This window comes from Malaclemys terrapin, chromosome 2 (assembly GCF_027887155.1).
Source record: "Malaclemys terrapin pileata isolate rMalTer1 chromosome 2, rMalTer1.hap1, whole genome shotgun sequence".
Taxonomy (NCBI): domain Eukaryota; kingdom Metazoa; phylum Chordata; order Testudines; family Emydidae; genus Malaclemys; species Malaclemys terrapin.
The window spans coordinates 243,518,589-243,541,240 of NC_071506.1; the positions used below are offsets into that span (position 1 = coordinate 243,518,589).

Sequence of the window (22,652 nt, forward strand, 5' to 3'; positions counted from 1 at the left end):
GAGATTTACTTTTAGAACAAAAATGGAATGGTCCAAATAACACAACTTTCTATTTTTCTCTTGCTTTTCTAAAAGTTTCCAGAACACATCAGTACAAAGCGGTGAACTTGGCATAGATTATGTTTTGAATTTGACAAAAATAGTTAATTCAAAAACATTTGGGCTTCTAAAGTTTTAAAACATTGATGCATTATGTTAAAATGCTCTTTATGTAAATTGATCATTTTTAAAAAATATATTTATTTTACAGAAAAAATGGATTTAACCAGTGTCCTGCATGTGCATTGCAATATGGTAAAGCTCCACTAGATGGAGCAACTTCAACTAATATGGCAATTAAAAAGAACAGGAGTACTTGTGGCACCTTAGAGACTAACAAATTTATTAGAGCATAAGCTTTCGTGGACCACAGCCCACTTCTTCGGTGGGCTGTAGTCCACGAAAGCTTATGTTCTAATAAATTTGTTAGTTTCTAAGGTGCCACAAGTACTCCTGTTCTTTTTGCGGATACAGACTAACACGGCTGCTACTCTGAAACATGGCAATTAAAAAAAGTCAGTGGAGCCATTCAAAATTAATGCAGTAGAACAGGGGTCTGAAACCTTTCAGAAGTGGTGTGCCGAGTCTTCGTTTATTCACTCTAATTTACAGTTTCGCGTGCCGGTAATACATTTTAACGTTTTTAGAAGGTCTCTTTCTATAAGTCTATAATATATAATTAAACTATTGTTGTATGTAAAGTAAATAAGGTTTTTAAAATGTTTAAGAAGCTTCTTTTAAAATTAAATTAAAATGCAGAGCCCCCTGGACCAGTGGCCAGGACTTGGGCAGTGTGAGTGCCACTGAAAATCAGTGCCATAGGTTGCCTACCCCTGCAGTAGAACATTATTAATTTTGGAAGAATTTGAGAGAGAAATGTTTTATTTTATCTTAATTCAGATCAGTTATAAAAAGGTGTTATAGTCACATATAAGTGCTATTATTTCCTTTCTTTCAGCCCAGTCCGGAAAACCATACTCATGTGAGTAGTCCATTTAGGCCCTTTGGAGCTCTTCCTGGCTGATCTACAGAATAGAAATATCATGATGGGAGAGCAAAATACTATCAAGTTAAAACTATTTTAAGCCTCCTTGCTGAAAGAATCTCAGGAGAAATATGTCCCCTAATGTCAGGGGAAACTCCATAAACAGAGCAGTGTGGAGCAAGCAGTGTGGAGCATCCAGTTCCTGTCTTGGCTCCAGATGGCATGGTATTTGAGAGTCCATGTGTGAGAACGAGACATCATCTACCTTCTGTAGTTCCCAAAAGGAGTTCACTTTTAAATGCTCCCTAAAAACACTGGAATAAAAATTGTGTTGATAATATACCTTAGAGATGTGATAGTCTTACTTCTATCACCAGAGACTAATTCTTTGATGCAAGCTTTGAGATCCTTGGATAGAATGCTATAGAATTCTATCCTTCAATGCTATGCAATTATTAAGTCCCAATCCTGAATTGAACTCCCCGCAGGCAGACCCCTGTGCATGTGCAGAGCTTCACTGAAGTTAAAGGTGGGGTCCACCTGAGTGCAGCCCATTGCAGGAAGGGGCCTTAGTTTTCAGGGGGCAGTTTGCAGTAGTTCATAAATTCTTAGGGCTTGCCTGTCAAATGCAGATAATTGTGTGAAGGGGAGTTAGGGTTCAAAATTAACCTTTCAAATCCTTTCTTATTTTGGAGACATCCTAAGCTACCAGGTGTGTCCCGTGGTGGCGGCTGAGGGAACCCCATACATAATATGAACCGTTCTGAATATATTGAATGACCAGCCATGGATCTATGGTTATGAGTCTGTCCTGTCCCTGTAAAAAAAAGTCAGTTATAAAAACAACCCTGATAAAACAGTCTATCTCAATTAGCCAGCCTCTCTGTCAGTTAGGCTCTTGGAGTCGAGTCGAGAACGAGTTCAAATGGAGGTATGAAGAGGGTGCACCAAACCCATGAGGGAGTTTCTTGCCTGTAACAAGAGCTCCTAACAGCTAAAACTAGAAGTAGGGTTGGGTGCTGCTGGAGCATGTTGAACCATGTAGGACTCTGGGAAACTGAGTCAAGTAGTTAGAGAAATGACTGCTCAATATTAGTATTCTTGGAGTATGCAAAATGTGGTGGACTGAATGTGGAAGACTCCATTCAGACCCAACGAATCAAGACCCCCCAAATAAACAAGCAAACAAACAAACATAAAAAACTTGGCAAATGCTAGAATCCTCCCAACAGGAAATGTAATGCATTCCATCAGCGAAGAAGAATAACTTGGTGTCTGCTGGCAGGATAAAGTAACCAATGCTGAGGTGTTACAAAGGACTTGCCACTGGACTATAGAAACAATGATTAAAAAAAAAGGCTGAACTGGTTTGGACATTTTGTACAAGTATCAACAAGCTGTATTTCTAGACAAGCACTTGACAGGATACCACTTGGTGGAAGACAGAAAAGAGGAGGACAACAGATGACATGTAAGAAAACTAGTGAGAAAAATGTCACTGTTATGGAAACAGACTATAATGGAGCAAGAAACATGGCACTTGACCAATGGTGGAGGAAAGACTGGGTAGTCTCCTGCCACAAGGCGCAAATGCCTCTAATATAAAAAATAATTAAAATATTTTTGAGGGGGTCATTTTCTTATCAAATAATTTTTACATAAATAATTTCCTAAGGGAATTAGATAGGATATTGGGGAAACAGGGTCTTAGAAATAGCAAAAGCCTACGCTTCTCTATGGGAGGGTTAGCTTACATAAGAAAAACCCATTCCCTAGCATTCTAATTTCCATAGATGCTGTTCTGGAAAGATCTGATTTTAGGGTTAAAAAAGAGCATATAATACTATGCTAAGAAATCATATGGCAAGAGAGAAGTTGAGAGTAGGTAATAAAATGAATGAATGTATTAAATATATAATGAAAAATTGATTTAGGGCCTATGTCAACGCCCATTGAAGTAAATGGAAGCCTTTCTGTTAACTTCAATGGCCATTGAATTGGGCCCATTAAATCAGATTTTCAAAGGTATTTAGGCACCTGAAGATGAGATGGGCACCTAGTGGGATTTATGAAAGCACCTAACTTCTATTGAAATCAATGGGAGATAAGCACCTAACCTGCTTAAGTGCTTTTGAGAGTACTACAAGACTCTGCATTTACAGATGCCTAAATACCTTTGAAAATCTGGCCCTTAGTGCCTACTTAGATGCTGTGTGATTGAGTGGCACAATTTTATATACACATGGAAATATTCATGTAAAGAAGTTTGAGCAAGAGTAATCAAAAGGATCAAAATAGTACCAATGGATTTGGTACTATGAACAAACATAACATGGGTTTACCCCCTCAATTTGGTAACTTCTAATTCAGTGGTAACAACAACAAAAAATAGTATGGGGTAAAATTAAAAGATAATTTATGATTCAAAAATAAGATTGCCAGTGGATAGCACTACATAGGCTCCTTATGCATATCTGTTATCTCTACCTAGGAATGACTAGGAAACGCAATCTGGATTAGAAAGGCAGATTAAAAGTATATGGTAGGCAAAAAAATTCTTAAAGAAACCTATCTTGGTATGGCCAATATGTGTAGGTTAAACACAGACCACATATGACAGAAATGCTGATATGGAAACTGACTCCACAGAGGTGGCACAATTTTATAATAAAAAATTAAAACAGAATGAACGGTTCTGGAAACACAGAGATCTGCAGACATTTTCAAGCGAGGCCCACATATAGCCTGAAAGATACTATTTAATCCTAAATTTAGAAAGAACATCTAAGATAATCATTAGTGATTACTTTTATATACAGTCGATTCCTCTTTCCTTTTACACCTCTACCCCGATATAACTCTGTCCTCGGGAGCCAAAAAATCTTACCGCGTTATAGGTGAAACCGCGTTATATCCTACTTGTTTTGATCTGCCAGAGAGCGCAGCCACACCCCCCTCGGAGCACTGCTTTACCGCATTATATTCGGGATAGAGGTGTACTTGGTATTATGGAGGAGATAGTTTTGAGTTTCATCATTATGACTAGTAGGTGGCTTTGTCAATCTCCCTAATACACTAAGATCTTTGGCTGTTAAAACTGTTTTAGACTTTCAAGAGGTAATTGCATCTCTTGTGGATTTTGCTTCTTTTAATTCTTCAAAAAGCTCACTGATTCTTCAAAAAGCTCAGTGATAGGTTCACATCAAGTCACTGTATATCCATCCTCTGGCTGTTTTTCTTCATATATCTATTTTGGCCCAATTAGGTTCTTTTTACCTTTTAGAGGCAAAGGAAATAATTGTCCCTCTACTAATGCTTTAAAGGCTGTCAGTAGACAGCTAGAATTGTTTTGAGTATCATCAGTTTCAAAGCACATTTGGATTTGTGTGTCTAGCATTGTATACCTTGTTTTGATGACAGCGGTTTGATCACATTTTCACATAAAAACAGACCATGGCTCCTGTCATATTTCATCAGTGCATATTCTGAAATTCTAAGAACAAGTCTTACTATATACTTGTATTGTATTCTTTTTCAGATCATGCCTTTAGAGACAGAAAGTTCTCTGGCACAGAGACTCTTCATTATCCAGCTCATTTTATACCCTATCAGCGCTGTGTATGCTATGGTGCTCTATACATTATTATTCATATCTAAAAGCCTATTGTGATGGGTTCAGTCACAGAGACCCCCCCCTTAGGACTGTCACCTGACATGCTGAGATTACCTCTGAGCCTGTTTTCCCTGCCAAAGTTTGGGACTCCAGAACCCTGCCTTGCTGAGCCAGACAAGCTAGCCTGCTACAACACAGCCTCAGGTCTGGTCCATGCCCCCAAAGCTGCAGATTTTAACCAAAAACTACTCAGCAGGTCTCCTATCTCCAGCACCCAGACATCCAGTTCCCAATGGAATCAAACCCCCAAATAAATCCATTTTACTCTGTATAAATCTTATACAGGGTAAACTCATAAATTGTCCGCCCTCTATAACATTGATAGAGAGATATGCACAGCTGTTTGCTCCCCCAGGTATTAATCACTTACTCTGGGTTAATTAATGAACAAAAGTGATTTTATTAAGTATAAAAAGTAGGATTTAAGTTGTTTGAAGTAATAGCAGACAGAACGAAATAAATCACCAAGCAAAATAAAGCAAAAACATGCAAGTCTAAGCCTAATACATTAAGAAACTGTTTACATGTAAAATCTCACCCTCAGAGATGTTCCAATAAGCTTCTTTCACAGACTAGACTCCTTACTAGTCTGGACCCAATCCTTTCCCCGGTACAGTCCTTGTTAGTTCCAGCATACATCTTAGGTGGAAAGCAGCGGTGTTCTCATGACAGGCAACCTCCTCTGTTCTGTTCCACCCCCTTTTATAGCTTTGGCACCAGGCAGGAATCTTTTGTCTCTCTGGGTCCCCACCCCGCCTTCTAAATGGAAAAGTACCAGATTTAAGATGGATCCCACTATCATGTGACAGAGTCACAAGTTTTGGGAGACCCCAGCCTCCATTCTTCCTGGGCTGGCCTACACGTACACAGGAAGGCTTGCAGGTAAATAAACCATTTACAACCAATTGTCCTAGTCAATGGGAGCCATCAAGATTCTAAGCCACCATTAATGGCCCACACTTTGCATAATTACAATAGGACCTCAGAGTTATACTTTATATTTCTAGCTTCAGACACAAGAATGATACATGCATATAAATAGGATGAACACACTCTGTAGATTATAGGCTTTGTAATGATACCTTACAAGAGACCTTTTGCATAATGGATATTCCAGTTGATATGTATGATATTCCATACATCATATTCACACTCATAAGCATATTTCCATAAAACGTATGGAGTGCAACATCACACCTATATAAAGTAGCATCTGTAAAAATGGAATGAGTCGAATTATGGTCTTAATCTATTGGGTGACGGCTGTGCCAGAGACTCAGATTAAAGAAGAGAACAGATATAATTTAGAAAGTTAGATATATCTGACATCATCCAAGATTGAGCAGGGCATGTGTCTTGCACCAATAGAATCTTATGCAGTGATTTTGCCAGATCTCACAAACTATGCAGAGTCCGATTGGCATAGTACCTGGATGAAAGACTTCAAAGAAAAGCAGATGCTGCAAGCAGAGGTGTTGGTGTTTCAGTAGGTGGACCTTTTTTCTAATTCTTCACTGAGCCAGTGTGCCAACATGGTGTTGGAGGCAACTGTGCTGGAGGAGCTGTCTTTCAGATGACACATAATAGTAATACCTTCACCAGTAATCATTTACAATTCTATGGCATTTTTCTCAAGTGCAGGGCTGTGGCCATGAGGCAGCATGGACCTTGCCAGTTCAGAGCCTTGAACTACCTTCTACTAGATTCCCTAGAACAGCTTGTTTAATAATTTGCTCATCTCTAAATAGCCAGCAAGCAAGTGAAATCCAGAATACCTTTATTTTGGTTAGTTAATAGATCTGAATACTACCTATGGTGTAAAATGCTTTACAGTAACTGGGCTTAAAAGAGGAAGCTGTTATTGGTTGTTTTACTATTAAAAACATGTGGGAGAACTTAGTGCCTATGAAAGTGACGGTCTAATACTTTGGCTTGAAGTATTAATTTCCTCAGAGAGCTCAGACAATGCACATGCAACAATACTTCGGGAGCTCTCTTAAGAAACTGTCTGTGGTGGAGCTGTTTTAAAAGCTGTACGCAATTGGAAAAAGCCATCACCAAATTCATTTTCACCAGTGACCAAAGACAGGATTTGAACATGGGACTCCAGAAGCCAGCATACTGAGGGTTTTCCATTGACTTCAGTTGGACTGGGATTTGGCCCTCACTCAGTGCAGCACATAGCCCATAGGGAAGAAGCTTTTACTATCACATATATTGTGCTGCATAAAAACCACAGGTGCTCTACCTATTATACACATTAACTTAATTATGACTTCCCCTTCTCTCCTCCACCATTCTTCTGTCCTCCTTCTCTACATGCTCATTTTGTCCTTTTCTTAGCTCCTCTCCCTTCTCTCTGCCCTGTCTTTATCACACCTGCCGCTGCAGGTGTCCTCACCCCGTCTTCTTAAGGTGTTCCAATGGTGTGGAAGAACAGCACGTTCAACTCCTCTGCCGACTCCTGCAGCTGAGGCTTCTCTGCTCGGGGTTCTGTTGACTGTTCTCCCAGTTGTCCAGCTCATTCTGCCTAGCTCTGTCCAAGAATAAATAGCCAGTGCTCTTGTCCTACCGCTCCATCTGTAAGTGCACAAACATAATGTAATACTTGCAGACTAAAAATGCCTCAGCAATGTTAAGCATTGTGGGGAGGAAGAGGGTCACAAGCTTGTGAAAAGTAATATGACTGCAGGAATGGACGTAGGGACACCTGAAACAACAATGCTTTGCACTAACAACGTGTCTTCCATCCAAAGAGCTCAAAGCACTTTACAGACATTAATGAGTTGAACCTCACAACCCTCCTGTGAGTTAAGATAATATTGCCCTCACATTACTAATGTGGAGACTAGGGCATCATTATGTGACTTGCACATAGTCACACAGGAAGGCCACAACAGAGCTGGCAATAGAATCCATGTCTCCTTTAATAAGGTTATCTGTTGGGATAGCAGAGAGAACTAAACAAAAAGAATCCAGTAGAATCCTTCTCGCCACAAGTGGCATGGAAGTACTCAAAGTTTTAAGTATGCTGGGATGGGGGATGAGAAAAGCATTTGCCTCCCTCAAAGATTACTGTGTGTGTCGTCCCCTTCATTGGCTGCGCAGTGACACTGCCTGTTTTGAGTGATGCAGAAGCTGATTTCCTGCCCCGGCCTCCTCTGCTTTTATGACAATGACTCTAACATCTTTATGAACACTACGTGGCCTGTGTTATGCATGCTGCAGTAGTCGTATGAGCTAAGAGCCTTGACTCATGTCAGAAGATCCAATACAAAGTTTAAGCTTCAGAAGTCTCTCCTCCCGCTAAGGATCTGGAATGCTTTCAAATGCACATGTGAGTCAAACCTCTTCTCTACTCTGACTATTCCGTAGTGGGCATAGCAACAGAAGGCAATATAGAAGACACTAAAACAACCACTGCAGCAAATCCTCACTACCCTACAAAATATTTAATGTGAAAAATGTTTATTAGTTATTATAAAATAAATCAACCAACTTTTCTTTGGGGCAAGAAGGTACCACTAGTAAAGAAACAAAAGCAACAGTAAAAATGATTAATTACAAACTGGGGGTAGATGGTTTGCTTCCCTCTGCTACATGTGCGGTATAAACTTGTGCATTTGTTCTGTGCCCGCAGCACTGGTTTCTGCTCCAATTTTCTGGAGTGGATTCAGGGCTGTGGTAAAGTACCAGTGAAAATGAGATTGTAAATATCCCTTTGAATGATACACAGAAAAGAATTTAAATTACCAGAGGGAGACACTAGAGACTTTTAAAAGTACTGTAAAATTACCCCCAACTCAGGGAATCTCTCTGAAAATTAATCTCAAATCAGGGAATTTCCTATTGGAACCTGATATGGCCTCTATGTCCCAGGTGAAAAACCCATTTTCCATACATTTGAAGTCTCTCCTTGTTGTGTGTGTGTGTGTGTGTGTGTGTGTGTGCGCGCATACAGAATAGTCGAGGGTGCATTAAAGAGGTGTGTTTCCATGAAAACTTAGCTTTATACAATGACTGGAGCTAAATTACAGGTAGGATAAGAAATTAACACCCTAACCTGGAGGATGAGTAGGAAAAGCAGTAACTTTTCTGATGATCTCAGATAACAGGGAAGTGTGACACTTTAAAATGTCTTGTCCTCACACTGGGAACACAGGACAGGACAGAATCTATCTACGGGACTGGGGGACAGCAGTACTGAAACTATCTTGGCAGGTTGAAGTTTGTGTTGAGGGGGGAGCCTTTGTGCACATTAATGTTTTGGAGAAATGTGACTTCTTACATTTTTAGTTTGTACCTCTGTCCATCTCCAGCCCCACCTTATACACACATTCTGAATGGGACAAGGGGACAGGGACTTGGGCGAGATTGACTCAGAGAAGGTGATGTAGATAGGGGTGGGACTTTCAGATCAATAGCCCCCTCTCCTCCCCTTTTCCACTGGCTGGAGTTAATGCTGCTGCTGTTGCTGCTTTGTCAGTGTCAGTGTCTTCCTAGGCTCTGTGCAGTGCAATTCCAATTTCCCTAGAGCAGCAGCTTCTTCAATCTACTGGACTCCAGCAGCCAGTTCAGGACTTTATTTCCTTTTCTACAAGTGGCTGATCCCTAGTGTTTCACGGGATAGAGTTTTTGCTCTCACCACAGTATCCCTGTAAGTATTTCACGTCGTTACTTAAATTATTTCCTTTGTGAAACTTAGCTGTCCTGTGCTGAATAGTGGCAGTCGTTAGCTCATGACTTGTCAAGTCCCAGTCAGGAGCTGTTCTAGGGTTTGCTCCTGGTTCAGGGGTTCAGATGGCAATTGACTTTTGTAATTTTTGTTTTCTGCTTTTGGCAGATGATAAAAATCAGTGGTGACTTCAAAGCTGCTGTTTTACTGCTTCATAACCAAGGCACTTACATGTCCTTACTGCACCAGTGAAATGAAAGTAAGGAAGATACATAATTTCATCCCTGTTTTACTGAATACTTCTTTCTAGTAATACAGGCAAGAACAAACATTCAGAGAAACTTGATCACATGCTTACAAAATGTTACTGTGCAGAAGAAGATATAACCAACTGACCTTTAACCATAGATAAAAAGAAAAGGTTTAGAACAGAATTAGATTCAATATATTAGTGGTTATCTAGCCTATGTAGTGAGGGTGAATAAGGGACTGGTTGCCAGCACTTTGAAAAACGCTGTGTTACTATTATTATTATTGGCTCACAAAATTATTCTGGTTGGAAGGAAACCCAGTTGGGAGACACAACAAATTCCTGGGACCCAGTGTAAAACTTTCTTTGGCCCAAATCACTATTTTGTACTTACCTGATACCTCTGAAAGTTGGTAGCACACATACTTCTTTGCTGGTTTTACTTTGAGAATTGGTAAGGGACTATCTGACTACAGTGAAAAGTGTGGTTATAAATGCTGTGACAAATAAATCTGCAGGGTGGAATTTAGGTGAGATACCAAATGAGGGAAAAGGTTTTCAAACCTTTACTATCATCTATCTTTTTCCTCAGTCTCGTATCCTTATGTATCTGTACTCCCCCCAGCCTGTTGAGAGGAGGGGCTAAGAAAAACGTACAACCAGCTAAAGGACAGTGAGCACAGAACAGGGACAATGTAGATGATCCCTGCCTCAGAACTAAAAGTTGGATAATGGTTTTAACTGAAGCGTCTAAAGGATGTTTTGCCAGTCCCATTGCTGCTGCTGGGTTTGAGAAAGTTCTCACAGTCTTTTACTTCTTTTTAAACTTTTCTTTTTGGTGCCACAGCTGAAGCCATCCTGGGCTGCTGCATTCCAAGTGTTAATTAGCTGGTGCTTAACGCTGGTGCCTGGGACTTGGCAATTAGTGACAAAGTTGCATTCTGGGCCACGCTGCTCTCCAAGAGAAGAAGCTGGTGTTACCTTCTGACCCTAAAACAATCAATCTCATCACTGGATATAATCACAATACTGAGCATGCAATGCCTTTCTGTAAGGCTAGCAAAGTGCTTTAAAAACATTAGTTCTTCTCACAATCCTGTAAAGTAGCTTCATATTATTATACCCGTATTATATAGAGATAGTAAAAAAAAAAAAGAGGCTCAGCTAGGTTGTGACTTACCCAAGGTCACATAGCAAGTCTGTGGCAGTGCTGGAAATAGAAAACAGATCTGCTTTCTCCCAACTGTTGTTTGAGAACTACAATGAAGGGCTCTTCCAAGACACTGCTCTTATGGACATGTGTAATTACTGGGTCATCCAAATCACGATAGTGTAAGTTTACTCTGGAGAGACATAATGAACAGCTCAACCTTAAAAACTCCAGCCGGCAGATCTGCCTGTATTGTGAGAGTAGGCTAGAAGAATTTGAGAGTGTGACCTCTTCAGGCAGTCAGCAGAGGAATAATAAGGTTCTCTTGACTGAATGCGAATTGTTCCCCAAGTGGTTGGACAGTTAACAGTTTGTATATCCCTGAAACAACAATAGCAATTTAATATACTTCATTGCGTATTGGTGTTTTCCTATACTTCGTGTTAAGGTTCTGAGGCCTGTGACTCTTGGGTTCAAATAGAGGAGATGGCTCTAAACCTTGGGGGAGAGACGACCTATCATGTCAAAAAAATGGAAAGGCTCTCATTGACTTCAATGAGATTTGGATTAGGCCAATAAGCCATAATTAACTTGGTCTGTGCAAATCGTTTTATTCCACCTGTATTCAAGCACTGGGAATATGTGGATGTCGAGGAGAATAATTGTTGAATTAAAATACAAGTTGCATCACAGTGGAACAGATTTCCTTTTAAAGTGTGCTTCATTTGGATTTGAATAATAATTAAAAATTAAAAAGACACAGAAACAAAGATATTATGTACTGAAACAAATCAACAGTGTTCTTCCTATTTACAAGGTACATCCTGGCGCCAGCTCTTTCATCTCCCAGCTTTCATCTCCCAGCTGCTTTCTTAGGTATGTCTTCATGGAGAAACTTCAGACCTGTAATTTTCCATCAGTGTAGCTCAGTCAATGGTAACAATAGTGGAAGCTATAGGACAGAGAGGCTCAGGTGTTTTAACCATTGTGCAATCTAACCCTGTTCTGAAAGACAAGGTAAGTGAGGTGATATCTTTTATTGGACCAACTTCTGTTGGTGAGAGAGACAAGCTTTTGAGCTACACAGAACTCTTCTGCAGGTCTGGGAAATGTACTCAGTGTCACAGCTAAATACAAGGTGGAACAGATGGTTTAGCATAAGTAGTCAGATAGAGCTGCACCCGTGGAGAATTTCAGGTCAGAATTTTCACAGTGTAGATCAGCTCACAATGGCTGTATACTCTGTAGTGTTTGGCTTTTCATTATGACTGGTGGGGTTGCTACTCTTTGCCTCTCCCATTCTGCTCTCTCTAGATATCTAATATTTTATGCATACACGTTAGAAAAACTATAATAAGTGTTTGCTTAATTTCAATGCAATACTAAAAGAAGACAGCCTTGGACTTACTCTTCCCTCTGTTATGGCTGGAAAGCCTCATTCTGTGTGCAACAGTCTACTCTTTGCCCTGTTACTGCCAGTCTGAATTGGAATGATTAGTGACTGACAGAACTGCCAGCAGCATAGATTGTTTATAATCCTGATACTTGATTACAATAATTTTAAACATGAGTGTTATAATTCTTTACATCTCTACTAATAATTGAACCACTAGCAGAGAGGCAGGGTGGTCTAAACACAGGAGTGGTAGATGGGAGCTCCTGAGTTCTAAGACCAGCTCTGAGGCCAACATAGTCTGTGACTATTGGCAAGTCATTGAACTTTTTTATCTCAATTGTTCCATCTGTGAAATGGAGTTAATAATACGTAGCTGCTTTGCAAGCATATTGTAAAGCATATGGTATTGGTTAATGTTTATACTACTGCTTTGGAAATGAAAAGTGCTCTATAAATGTTAAGTGTTATGCATGACCACAGTTCATAAATCATCTTAGGGATATCTTTTAAAGTTATGTGAGAAAGGATTAGAGAAGGGCAAAGTTACTATTGTTTTTATGTCCTTTCTTTTAGGTACCAGTGTGAATCATGGACTCTGTGTGTAGAAGAAGGTGGTACCTTCAATTGGGCTGTATATTGATAGTGAATTTGGTTTATGCCAATCCAGAATATCAGAAAGAACCTCCTGGAAGCCTGGGTGAGATTGACCATCATTGCTGGGAGATCTCCTCTCACAGGCTGGTGGAAATGAAGAAACTCAAGGTAGCAGATGCTATCATTGCTCTCTGGGATTTCATGATGTTCCTAAAAGAATCACCAAAGGCCAAGCATAATGAACTCTTCAATGACTTAGCCCAGAACTTCTGGGATATGTATGTAGACTGTGTGCTTTCAAGGTCCCATGGAATGGGTAGAAGACAGTTACTATCTCCCAACTATTTTTCCACATACCCACAGAGAACCTCACAAGGTAACTCTAATGTACAATACTAACCAATTAAATACAAGCCTTTAAAGCCATAATATTGTTCCAGCCTTCGACTGTCTATTTTTCAGACAACTCAACATAATAATTTCTAGTTTTCTGCCCATCTTTCTTTATCAAATCCTTTGCAAAGCCATTTTAATCATAATTGATATCCTTCTTTCCTTTTACATTTATAGTGCATCAAATTTTGGAGAATTTTGTGTGTTGTTCAGATTGTGCTAGATCATATATGCCCATATAACGCTACTATGTGCTCTATTCATGGCAAATTGGGCCATAATTACTTTCTTAAGCTATTATATTTTTACTAAGGTTTTTCTTAAAAGGGTCTGTGTGAATTTAGTGCTCATAAAAGCTCATCAAGTGAAACTAACAAGGTTGGAGACTGAATTCTTCTGTTTATTCACAGAACAGAGGTAAAAGAAATAGCAACAGTGAAATCTTCATAGCAATTATGCTTCACCTCTGACCTGGAGAAATTATCTCTAGGAGAGATTCCCTGTCCAGATTCCCTGTCCATTCAAGTCTCATCCTTCCCACTGACACATACTATTAGGGCTTATTTTTGTAACATGGACGCCTGGCCACTGAGAACCGCCAAATGGTAACAAATTCACTGGTCACTGTTGCTTTTGGGGGGATTTGAACTGGCAGCCTCTCGATGACCAGCTCTATATCTTATTAACCAATCCGCAGAGACAGCTTTGCCCCAAAGTAATATAACCCCAGTAGATTTTTTTTTACAGTGGCAAAGAGTTTAGATTGAACATGAAACACAAATTGAATAGACCAAAATAAAAGATATCACATAACCCTAGCATTCCTAAACAGATTGCTAGGATAATAACTAGCCCTCTTTTCTAATCTTGCAGGGTCAGTCTTCTCAAAACATCAGTTTTAAGCCAAAATGGGAGAAAAATGAAGATACCTCAGCAAGATGACATCAAACTGAAGGAAAAGAGCCTGCTTGTCAAAAGCACAGCCTGTACTGTAGCTGCTTATGAGCATTGTTCCTTTGATGGGTTTTGAGATTTTGTTTTATGTTGTACGAGCACATGATAATTGATAAGTACTTCAGGTGTGTGTTACCAACATGTTCCCCTTTCTTTAAACGTACCAAGGTTGCCTCCCCCCCCGCTGCACGTGTGAATGCTTTATGTATTTTGAGTCAATATCTGTGTTCTCTCAGGTAAACCTGTTTAAACTAGTGTTATATTTTTGTAGACATTCATCTTTCAAATAATTCTTTTTTAAAATGTTAACTGCAATGGAAACCCAATATATTTTTATACATTAAACAACAGAGTGAAATGGCAACAAGCATATTTTATACAGTATCTTGCATATGAAATGGATTTCAGTTTTAAGATCTGCAAAAAGGTACCAATATCAACCCAAAGGGAGAGATTATGCTTGATGTAGTGTCTTGCGCAGCCTCTAAGTTTGTGTTTTATCACTGCTTGGTCTTGGTTATAGTTTAATTAAAATATTTTTCTATGCAACAAGGACTGAATAATAGTCACTGTCTCGTACTTGTCCATTTGTGTAGTTGATTAGTTACAAATTCAGTACATATATAATATAAAAAAGGGACAGTTACGTATTTTGTATAAGATTAGCATGTGCCCTGTGCACACAGGTGAGAGTAAAAGGGGTGCAACGTATCCCACACGTGGGCTACTTGCATTGCAGGTTGCAGTATAGTGGGAGAGTAGCCTCAGGCAGATGGGCATGGAGTGGAGAATGGATGGAGTCTTGCCTCCACTACAAGAAACCAACCAGCACAGTAGAGCTGGCAAAGAGAGGGCAATAACCGACTATCAGTCTCTTCCCAAGCAAGGGGAACTTGGTAATGAACTGTGGTTCTCCAAGTCGACACTTGTTTTCTGTTTTGCTCCTGGAGACTTATGGCAGAATGTTAAATCAAGGTCTAGCCCTTTACAGGGATGGCACTGGGACAGCCTGGTGGGGGCTATAGCCATCCCAAAATTTGCCTTAGCCCCCTTGTAGCCACCCCTCCCGGTGCAAAAGTCAAATGTTACACAGAAGTAAGGGTGGCATGGTATGGTACTGCCACCCTTATTTCTCTGCTGCTGCTAGCAGTGGCACTGCCTTCAGAGCTGGGTTGTTGGAGAGCGGCGGCTGCTGGCCAGGTGCCCAGCTCTGAAGGCAGCACTGCCACCACCAGCAGCGAAGAAGTAAGGGTGGCATTGTATGGCATTGCCACCCTTACTTCTGCAGTTCTGCGCTGCTGCTGGCTCTGACTTCTATCAGCACTGCCCTCAAAATACTACTGGGCAGAAGCAAAATAAGTGTGATTTCACTGGGCTAGGAATTTGACAAGATTCTCCTGATTAAAGTGGAAAATGTCCAGAAGGCTTCCCCAAATCCCCAATCACTGCCTTAAAATTTATAACCTTCTTACAAGGGCTGATGGGCCTTCTTGTGCTGGGAGAGGATAACACTCCAGATGCTGAGTGCAAAGGAGGATATGTTTTTGTGAAGTCTTAAAACTCCAGACTGCTTGAAGTCAACTTTTACTCACCTGAAAAGGACAAACTCTTAAAATGGCTGTAATATTTTTTGTTATCTATATCCCAAGCCCTGGGACTTAAGTCTGAAAAGAACTAGCATACGTGTGACACAGTTACCAGTTGAGTAACCTGCAGAATGGGGTGGAGCGATTCTTAGGGTATATTTGTAAAGGGTCTTTACAATGGGTGAGTGATGAGACTCACTAGAGGCTCTTGCAAATGTGCCATACTACAGTCTGGATTCCAATGTGCACCAATCCTGAATTTGCTTCAGTTTGAACTGCTTCCAAACTGCGTGAGATATGACCCAATCCATTTGCCTTAATACATGTGGTTTCATTTGCTTTGTGCGCTTGTGCTGGGTCTAGGACCCCGCAGGGTGGGAGGGTCCCAGAGATCAGGCTTCAGCCCGTCCCTACACAGCAATGAAACAGCACTGCAGCTTGAGCCCTGTGAGCCCGGGGTCAACTGGCAGGGGCCAGCCGTGGGTTTTCCCTTGCCGTGTAGACATACCCTTGGAAAGCCAGTGAACGATGCTTACGTTAAAAAAATTAGCTGAGGATGCTGCAAGGCATCAGATCAGCAAGACCTTTCAAAATAAATTTGTTTATTTCTAAAACAAAAGTTGAATTTTTACTACAATCCTCATTTTGGCTTAATGGCTATAGCTGGAGTATGCTTCTTTAGAGACCCAAGATAGAAAGCTGGATCAATTGTTTGCCTTATAGAGCCCAGTTTATCTGAGCTTTCTAACTTGGCCATATAAACAGTCCAGTACTGATCCAGGGTTTTTCAGTGAATAAAAAAGGTGACTTTAACTATAGTTCATTTACACAGGTGTAAAATGCATTCATAAGGTCACCATTTATGCTCATTTATATCAGCACTATTTTTGAACTGAACAACAGTTGCAATGCACCATACATATTTTAAGGGACTCCATCCTGCAGTGTGCAGGGAGTCCTCAACTCTCATTGATTTCCACTGGAGATGAAGGGACTCAACACCTTGCAGGATCAAATCTAATATTTTTTTATACTCTGATGCACTTGTCCCAATGCAAAGTGGTCTCTGATATCTTAAGAAACTATATAATATTGACTATACTAATATGCTAAAAACAAGTCAAAGGTACAATTATAATAAGTTCAATAATGCCAAGGCATGTATTGTTATTCGTACATGGAGTACTTCACAAACAAGTTCTTGACCCAAGTAATTTACAATATAGTATAAACAATCAATTCAAATGGGACTTTATTGTCAGGACAAGTTAGCCAAAGAACATTGACAAAAAGGATGAAGTTGATTGGAGGAGGCTGTTCTAAGCATAAACAGAAGCCTGATGGAAGACATTGAGTGAAGTGTGTGAGAGAACGAAGGATAAAAGATTGGACAACCTGTGGGTGAGGGGGATGAGAGAAAGAGTATTGGTGAATTATTGGAAAATTCATACCTAGTCTACCAAAACAGCATTTTACACCTAGAGAATAAAAAGTGAATGGTGCTGAGGTGCAGAACAGGAGGAATCATGGGAAAGTTTAAAACAACAACTAATACAAGAGCCAGTGTTAAAGGTCTATGCACCAGGAAGGCCTATTAAAATTTCAGCAGATGCTTCACAGTCTGGGTTCGGTGCAGTGTTTTTACAGAAGCATGAGGCTTGTTGGCAACCAGTGATATATGCATGCAAAATCACTGACTGAGGAAGAAACCATATATGCACAGATTGAGAAGGAGCTTTTAGGAATATTGTTTGCCTGTCAGAGATTCAATCAGTATATTTACAGCCAGATAGTGGAAGTTGAATTGGACACAAGCCCCTGATAGTGTTATTTAGCAAACTGCTAAATGACTGTACCTTAAGGCTTCAAAGAATGATAAAGCTGCAAAAGTATGATTTGGTTGTGACCTACGCACCCGGTAAATTCACATTCACTGCAGATGCACTTTCCAGAGCAGTGACTTCCACTACGAGAAGACTTTAGAGACAGAGATTCAAGCCTATGTAGATCTGATTGTAAAGTCAATTCCCATAGCTAACAGGAAACTGCAACAAATAGCAGGAGAAATAATGGAAGATGAATCATTGGGGATCCTTAAAGAAGCGATCATTAAAGGGTGGTCTGAAAAATAAGTACCTGCCATCCAAGTATAAGTCTATTGGAACTGCAGACATGAATTTACTGTGATAGATGGGACGATTTTCAAGGGCAGTAAGGTTGTAATTCAAGTGTGCCTCCAAAAAGAAATGCTACAGAAGATCCATGACGGTCATTTGGGAATTGAGAAGTGCAAATAAGTGAGCACGAGAGGTGCTGTATTGGCCATGGATCAATCATGACATTACTAATGTGGTAAGAAATGGCTTTACATGCTTGAAATACAAGCCATGGCAACAGGCAGAGCCACCGAGACCTCATCCAGTTCCACAAGGACTTACGAGAAGGTAGGCACTGACTTATTTACCTGGCAATCAAAGGATTATTTAATAGTCACAGATTATTATTCTCTGTATCCAGAAATTTGCCCACTGCACAGTGCTAATAGTAAGTCAGTAATAGTGAGCATGAAGGGAATCTTCTCCAGACATGGAATTCCAGATGAAGTCTTTAGTGATAATGGGCTGGAATTTTCCAGTGCAGATTTTAGGCAATTTGCCATAGATTGGGATTTTCATCACAAAACATCAAGTCCAAATGACCCCCAATCACATGGACTTGTGGAAAAGTCTATTCGGTCAGTAAAGAACTGTATGAGAAAGATTTTGATAGTGGGGGCAATTTGTATAAAGCTTTATTGGTTTACGGAACTACACCCCTGGAGAATGGCTTTTCTCCAGCTCAGCTGTTAATGGGAAGAAGGATCAGATCTAATTTACCAATTACTGATTACTTGCTGAAATCTCATAACAATGAAACCATCTGGAAAATGAAAGAAAATCAGAAGTGGAAGCAGAAATATTATTTTGACAAAAGGGCCCGTGATCTCCCATCTCTTAAATCAAGAGATGGGGTGAGCCTGAGGAATGACACCTCTAGTACTTGGGGCCAAAGGGATACCATTGAAGAACAGCTGCATCCGAGGTCTTATGTAGTCCAGACAGATCGGGGGACACATTTTGACATAAGCGAAGGGATCTAAGAGTCATCCCAGAAAGTTCCAAAACATTGACAGAATATGTGGACTTTGGCATTTCCCCAGAGCTGCCGGGGGGGGGGGGGGGGAGGGGGCAAGTGGGGCAATTTGCCCCAGGCCCCAGACCCTGCAGGGACCCCCACGAGAATATAATATTCTATAGTATTGCAACTTTTTTATGGAAGGGGCCCCTGAAATTGCTTTGCCCCAGCCCCCCTGAATCCTCTGGGTGGCCCTGCATTTCCCAACTGACTGATCATTTATCATCAAAGGGGAAAGTGTCAAGAAACAAGAGAACAACTCAGACTCTAGTGAAAAGCTGATACTGAGAAGATCAGAGCAGGAGATTAAATGTCCTGAAAGACTCAGTAACTTGCTAACCTGCCTAAAGAAGGGGTATTTGAGGAAAGTGAGTGGTAAAGACTCCAGAGTGATGTGCTGGTAACGTCTCCTCTCTAGGTAGTTGACATATCGGGTTTATAGAAATGTACTAGATGGGCTGAGAATTTAATGTATGTGTTATTAGATAGTTGATAGCTGGGCGCACACACACACACACACACACGATTGGCAGGGAGCTTGTATGTGCCAGATCAGGCTAGCACAATGACTCTGTTGCTGGAACCAGTCCCCAAGGGGCTTTGCCCCCACAGCAGCTGTAGCAGATCCTGGGTGCTTACCTGAAGGAGCTCCCCACACCAGGTGCAGTCTGCCACAGAGCCAGCTGCAGAAATAGAAGAGACAGAACTTACCCCCGAGCCTGGTAAGTTTCTGGCTCCAAGTTTATTTTTTATTGATATAGGAATGAGATGGATTTCCAAGTTATGAACCAATGCAAAAGTTATTACAAGTTGCAGGCAGCAGTGAGTAATGTATCCATTAATGACGGCTTGCATGCTGACAACTTGGTGTCCCACCCACCCACTACATGGAATTCAATGGAGACTGGGAAATGTAAACTGTGAAACAATTGTTTAAAATGAAGTTTAACTAGAAAACTGCACATTTGAGCTAAGATGTGCTGGTGTGTTAAAAATAAGAAGCTTATATTGCCTTCCCTGTTAGTATGCTGCTCTGTACTAACACAACAGCGTAAGAGGGCCACCTGGAAATAGTTAACTGTCCGGGGACAGGTTGAAATGTAGTCTATGTGCAAATGTAGTCCATTTAAGCTAAGGTGTAGTCCATGGGCAATGAAATAATTTGTCCAAAATACAGCTGGGGGTTTGTATGCAGTCCAGAAGTGGGGGTGGGGTGGGGTGGGGGATGTAGTTGTGGAGTTCTTTGTGTCCGTATAAATGTGTAGGTTTGTATGCAATCATCAAAGGCTGTACTGGAAGGTGTGGCGAGGTGGTAATCCATACTAACGCAGCATCATGTTGATCCCAGCATGAGTTTTGCCCTGATCCTGAGTGTTAATAGCTGCAAACTTTACCCATAGCAGAACTCCAGCTAGGTAGTCATATTTCAGGGAAGGGTGTATTTTTCCAGGGCCACCTTGATAGCTGACGAGCCCACTCCACTTGTAGACGTGCTAATCAGTCACAATAAGTTTGAATAGTTCGGTAGCATACATTGCTGGCCTGCCACTGGCAGCTTGGAAAAAACCTCTCTCTTTGCCTTTCAGGAACCACAATAATTGTTATGTCCTCCAAAATGTGGAATGCTTGCAATGACAGAGAAGGCTTGAATAGTACATCATGCCCACCTCTCCTCCCCAAAGCCCAAGGCAGTCTGCAATTTTTAAATAAAATTGTGATTTGACACTTATCATTCTCTGTTCACCTTTTCCCCCCTGCAGTTATCCTGGTTATGGCCACAGAGCTTCGAGGTTCTGAAGAGTTCCTCTCACAATATACTGAAGTGCAGTTTTACAAAGTATCAGTTTTTGTCCTTGAGCGTCCATAAGGATTTTTTTTTGTGCTCATGAACTGAATTATTTGTGATTCACTGAGACAATGTTGTTGTTTTATGTCTGCTGGCAGGCACCTCTACTGGCTGCTGTACCTTGGCGGCTTGAGCACATGCCAGCAGAAGTCTGGGTCTCTGTAGCGGTCCAAGAGGAAGAGTTTCCAGGAGGAACTTATGGCTGACATTCTGGACAGGCCAAGCATGTGCAATACCAAACACAGAAGGATTCATGGCAAGCAGAAAGGCCAATAGGGGGCAAATGGAAAGGTACAGGTAGGCAGCAGAGCCTGAGGACAGAATTGCAGGGCGGGAACAAACACTTGTATCGCAGTTCCTGGAACAGGAATGTTAGTTGAAGGAGAAAGACAGAGCCCAGCAGAAAGACCTGTTTGGGCGGCTGGTTTTGCTAACGGCCACAAGCGTGTAGGCTCCTGCTCCTCCTGCACCATAGGCAGAGCACCCTCCGCTGTACCATGCATTGCATACCAGGAACACTTTGAACAATTCCATGGCTCGGTGGCCGATGCAATCTGAACTCAAAAACAGCTGGACAGGGCCAACCCATCCTCAGCATACTTCCACCCCCAAGCTGACCTCCTCCCCCTTGTAGTCTGGGGAGCAAGCCTCCACACCTGTGCAGGGGTGGCAAGAACATGCTAAACACAGAAGAAAGGGAAAGGAGAACATGCCAGGGGCCATGCAAAATTAGGGGATTTTATTGATGGGACTGTTTTCAGTGTTCAGAGTTTGGTTGATGCTCTGTTTTATTACTGGTTGTGGTGTTGGTTTATTACTGTTCCATGTTCTAAAGGCAGCTGGCCTGCCTGGCCATGCTTTAATATTGTTATTTTTGTAAGATAAATAAAGGCTTTTATTTTATTAAGAGAGTTTATTTTCATCACTACATCACATCTTATACTGTGTATTTCTGGTTGAGTATTGGTTCAACAATCCATGACGGTCTTGGGCCCATTCAGGAGCAAACGGCTCACTTTTGGCTTCCCCAGGATGGTGCAGAGCACAGCAAGTCACAGTAATGCAGACAGCCTTGATGACACTGGAATCCAAATGGGTTTATAGACTGTGACAGTGGGATTTCAATCCGCCAAACACACATCCAGTCACCATTCTACAACTGCTGAGGGTGTAATTAAACCTTCTTTTGCCAGGAGCTCTGAGATCAGGCTGTAGTTTCATAAACTAGGGCAAAAGGCAATCTGTGGAGTCCCCCAGAATAACAGTGGGGACAGTAACTCCATTTACGACAATGTCATGTGGTGGGAATAGTGTCCCAACCTGTCCATGAAGATAGACTCCTGATCAGCAGAAAACCCTGGCATCATGAACCTTTCCACTGCAGCCCATGTTGGCATCCATAAATTGGCCTCTGTAGTCCACAATGGCCTGCATCATAATTGAGTAGTACCCTTTGCGGTGCATATACTCATTTACTCCCTGAGAAAGGCAAATTATAGACATGGGTCCCATCAGTGGTCCTGGTGCAGTTTGGAAAACCCATTCTCTCAAAACCAGCAATTACTTCCGGGATATTGTTTACGCCCACCACTTCTGAGTAAATCACACACCTGATTGCCTGAGAAACCTCCACCACCATTTTACCCATAGTTGACTTTCCAACACCAAACTGGTTAGCAATAGGCCAGTTGGTGTAGCCACATTCCAAACACTTATAGCAACCCTCTTTTGGACCGATATGGCCATCTCCTCATTCATGCACTATGATGCTGGGCAAGCTGCTCACAAAGTTGGGGCAAGCTGCTCACAAAGCTCCAGAAATGTAGCTTTCTTCATGCAAAAATTCTGGATCCACTGCTGGTCATCTCAGGTCTGCAGGATGATGGGATCTCACTGGTCTGTGCTTGTGGCCCTGCTCCAGAAGTACCAGTCTAAGT

General features: G+C 41.2%; 1 protein-coding gene across 1 annotated transcript; it reads left to right on the top strand.

Moving 5' to 3' along the window:
• The first annotated feature begins 12,756 nt into the window (after positions 1-12,756).
• Positions 12,757-14,057, top strand: FAM237B (family with sequence similarity 237 member B). Its single transcript, XM_054017728.1, has 2 exons — positions 12,757-13,138; positions 14,029-14,057. Exons 1-2 carry the CDS (start codon positions 12,757-12,759, stop codon positions 14,055-14,057), a joined length of 411 nt encoding a protein of 136 aa, XP_053873703.1.
• Positions 14,058-22,652: the final 8,595 nt, after the last annotated feature.

Coding starts and splice junctions, on each gene's coding strand:
- FAM237B (XM_054017728.1), top strand. CDS start 12,757: ATGGACTCTGTGTGTAGAAGAAGGTGGTACCTTCAATTGGGCTGTATA. Junction 13,139..14,028: donor CCCACAGAGAACCTCACAAG/GTAACTCTAATG, acceptor CTAATCTTGCAG/GGTCAGTCTTCTCAAAACAT.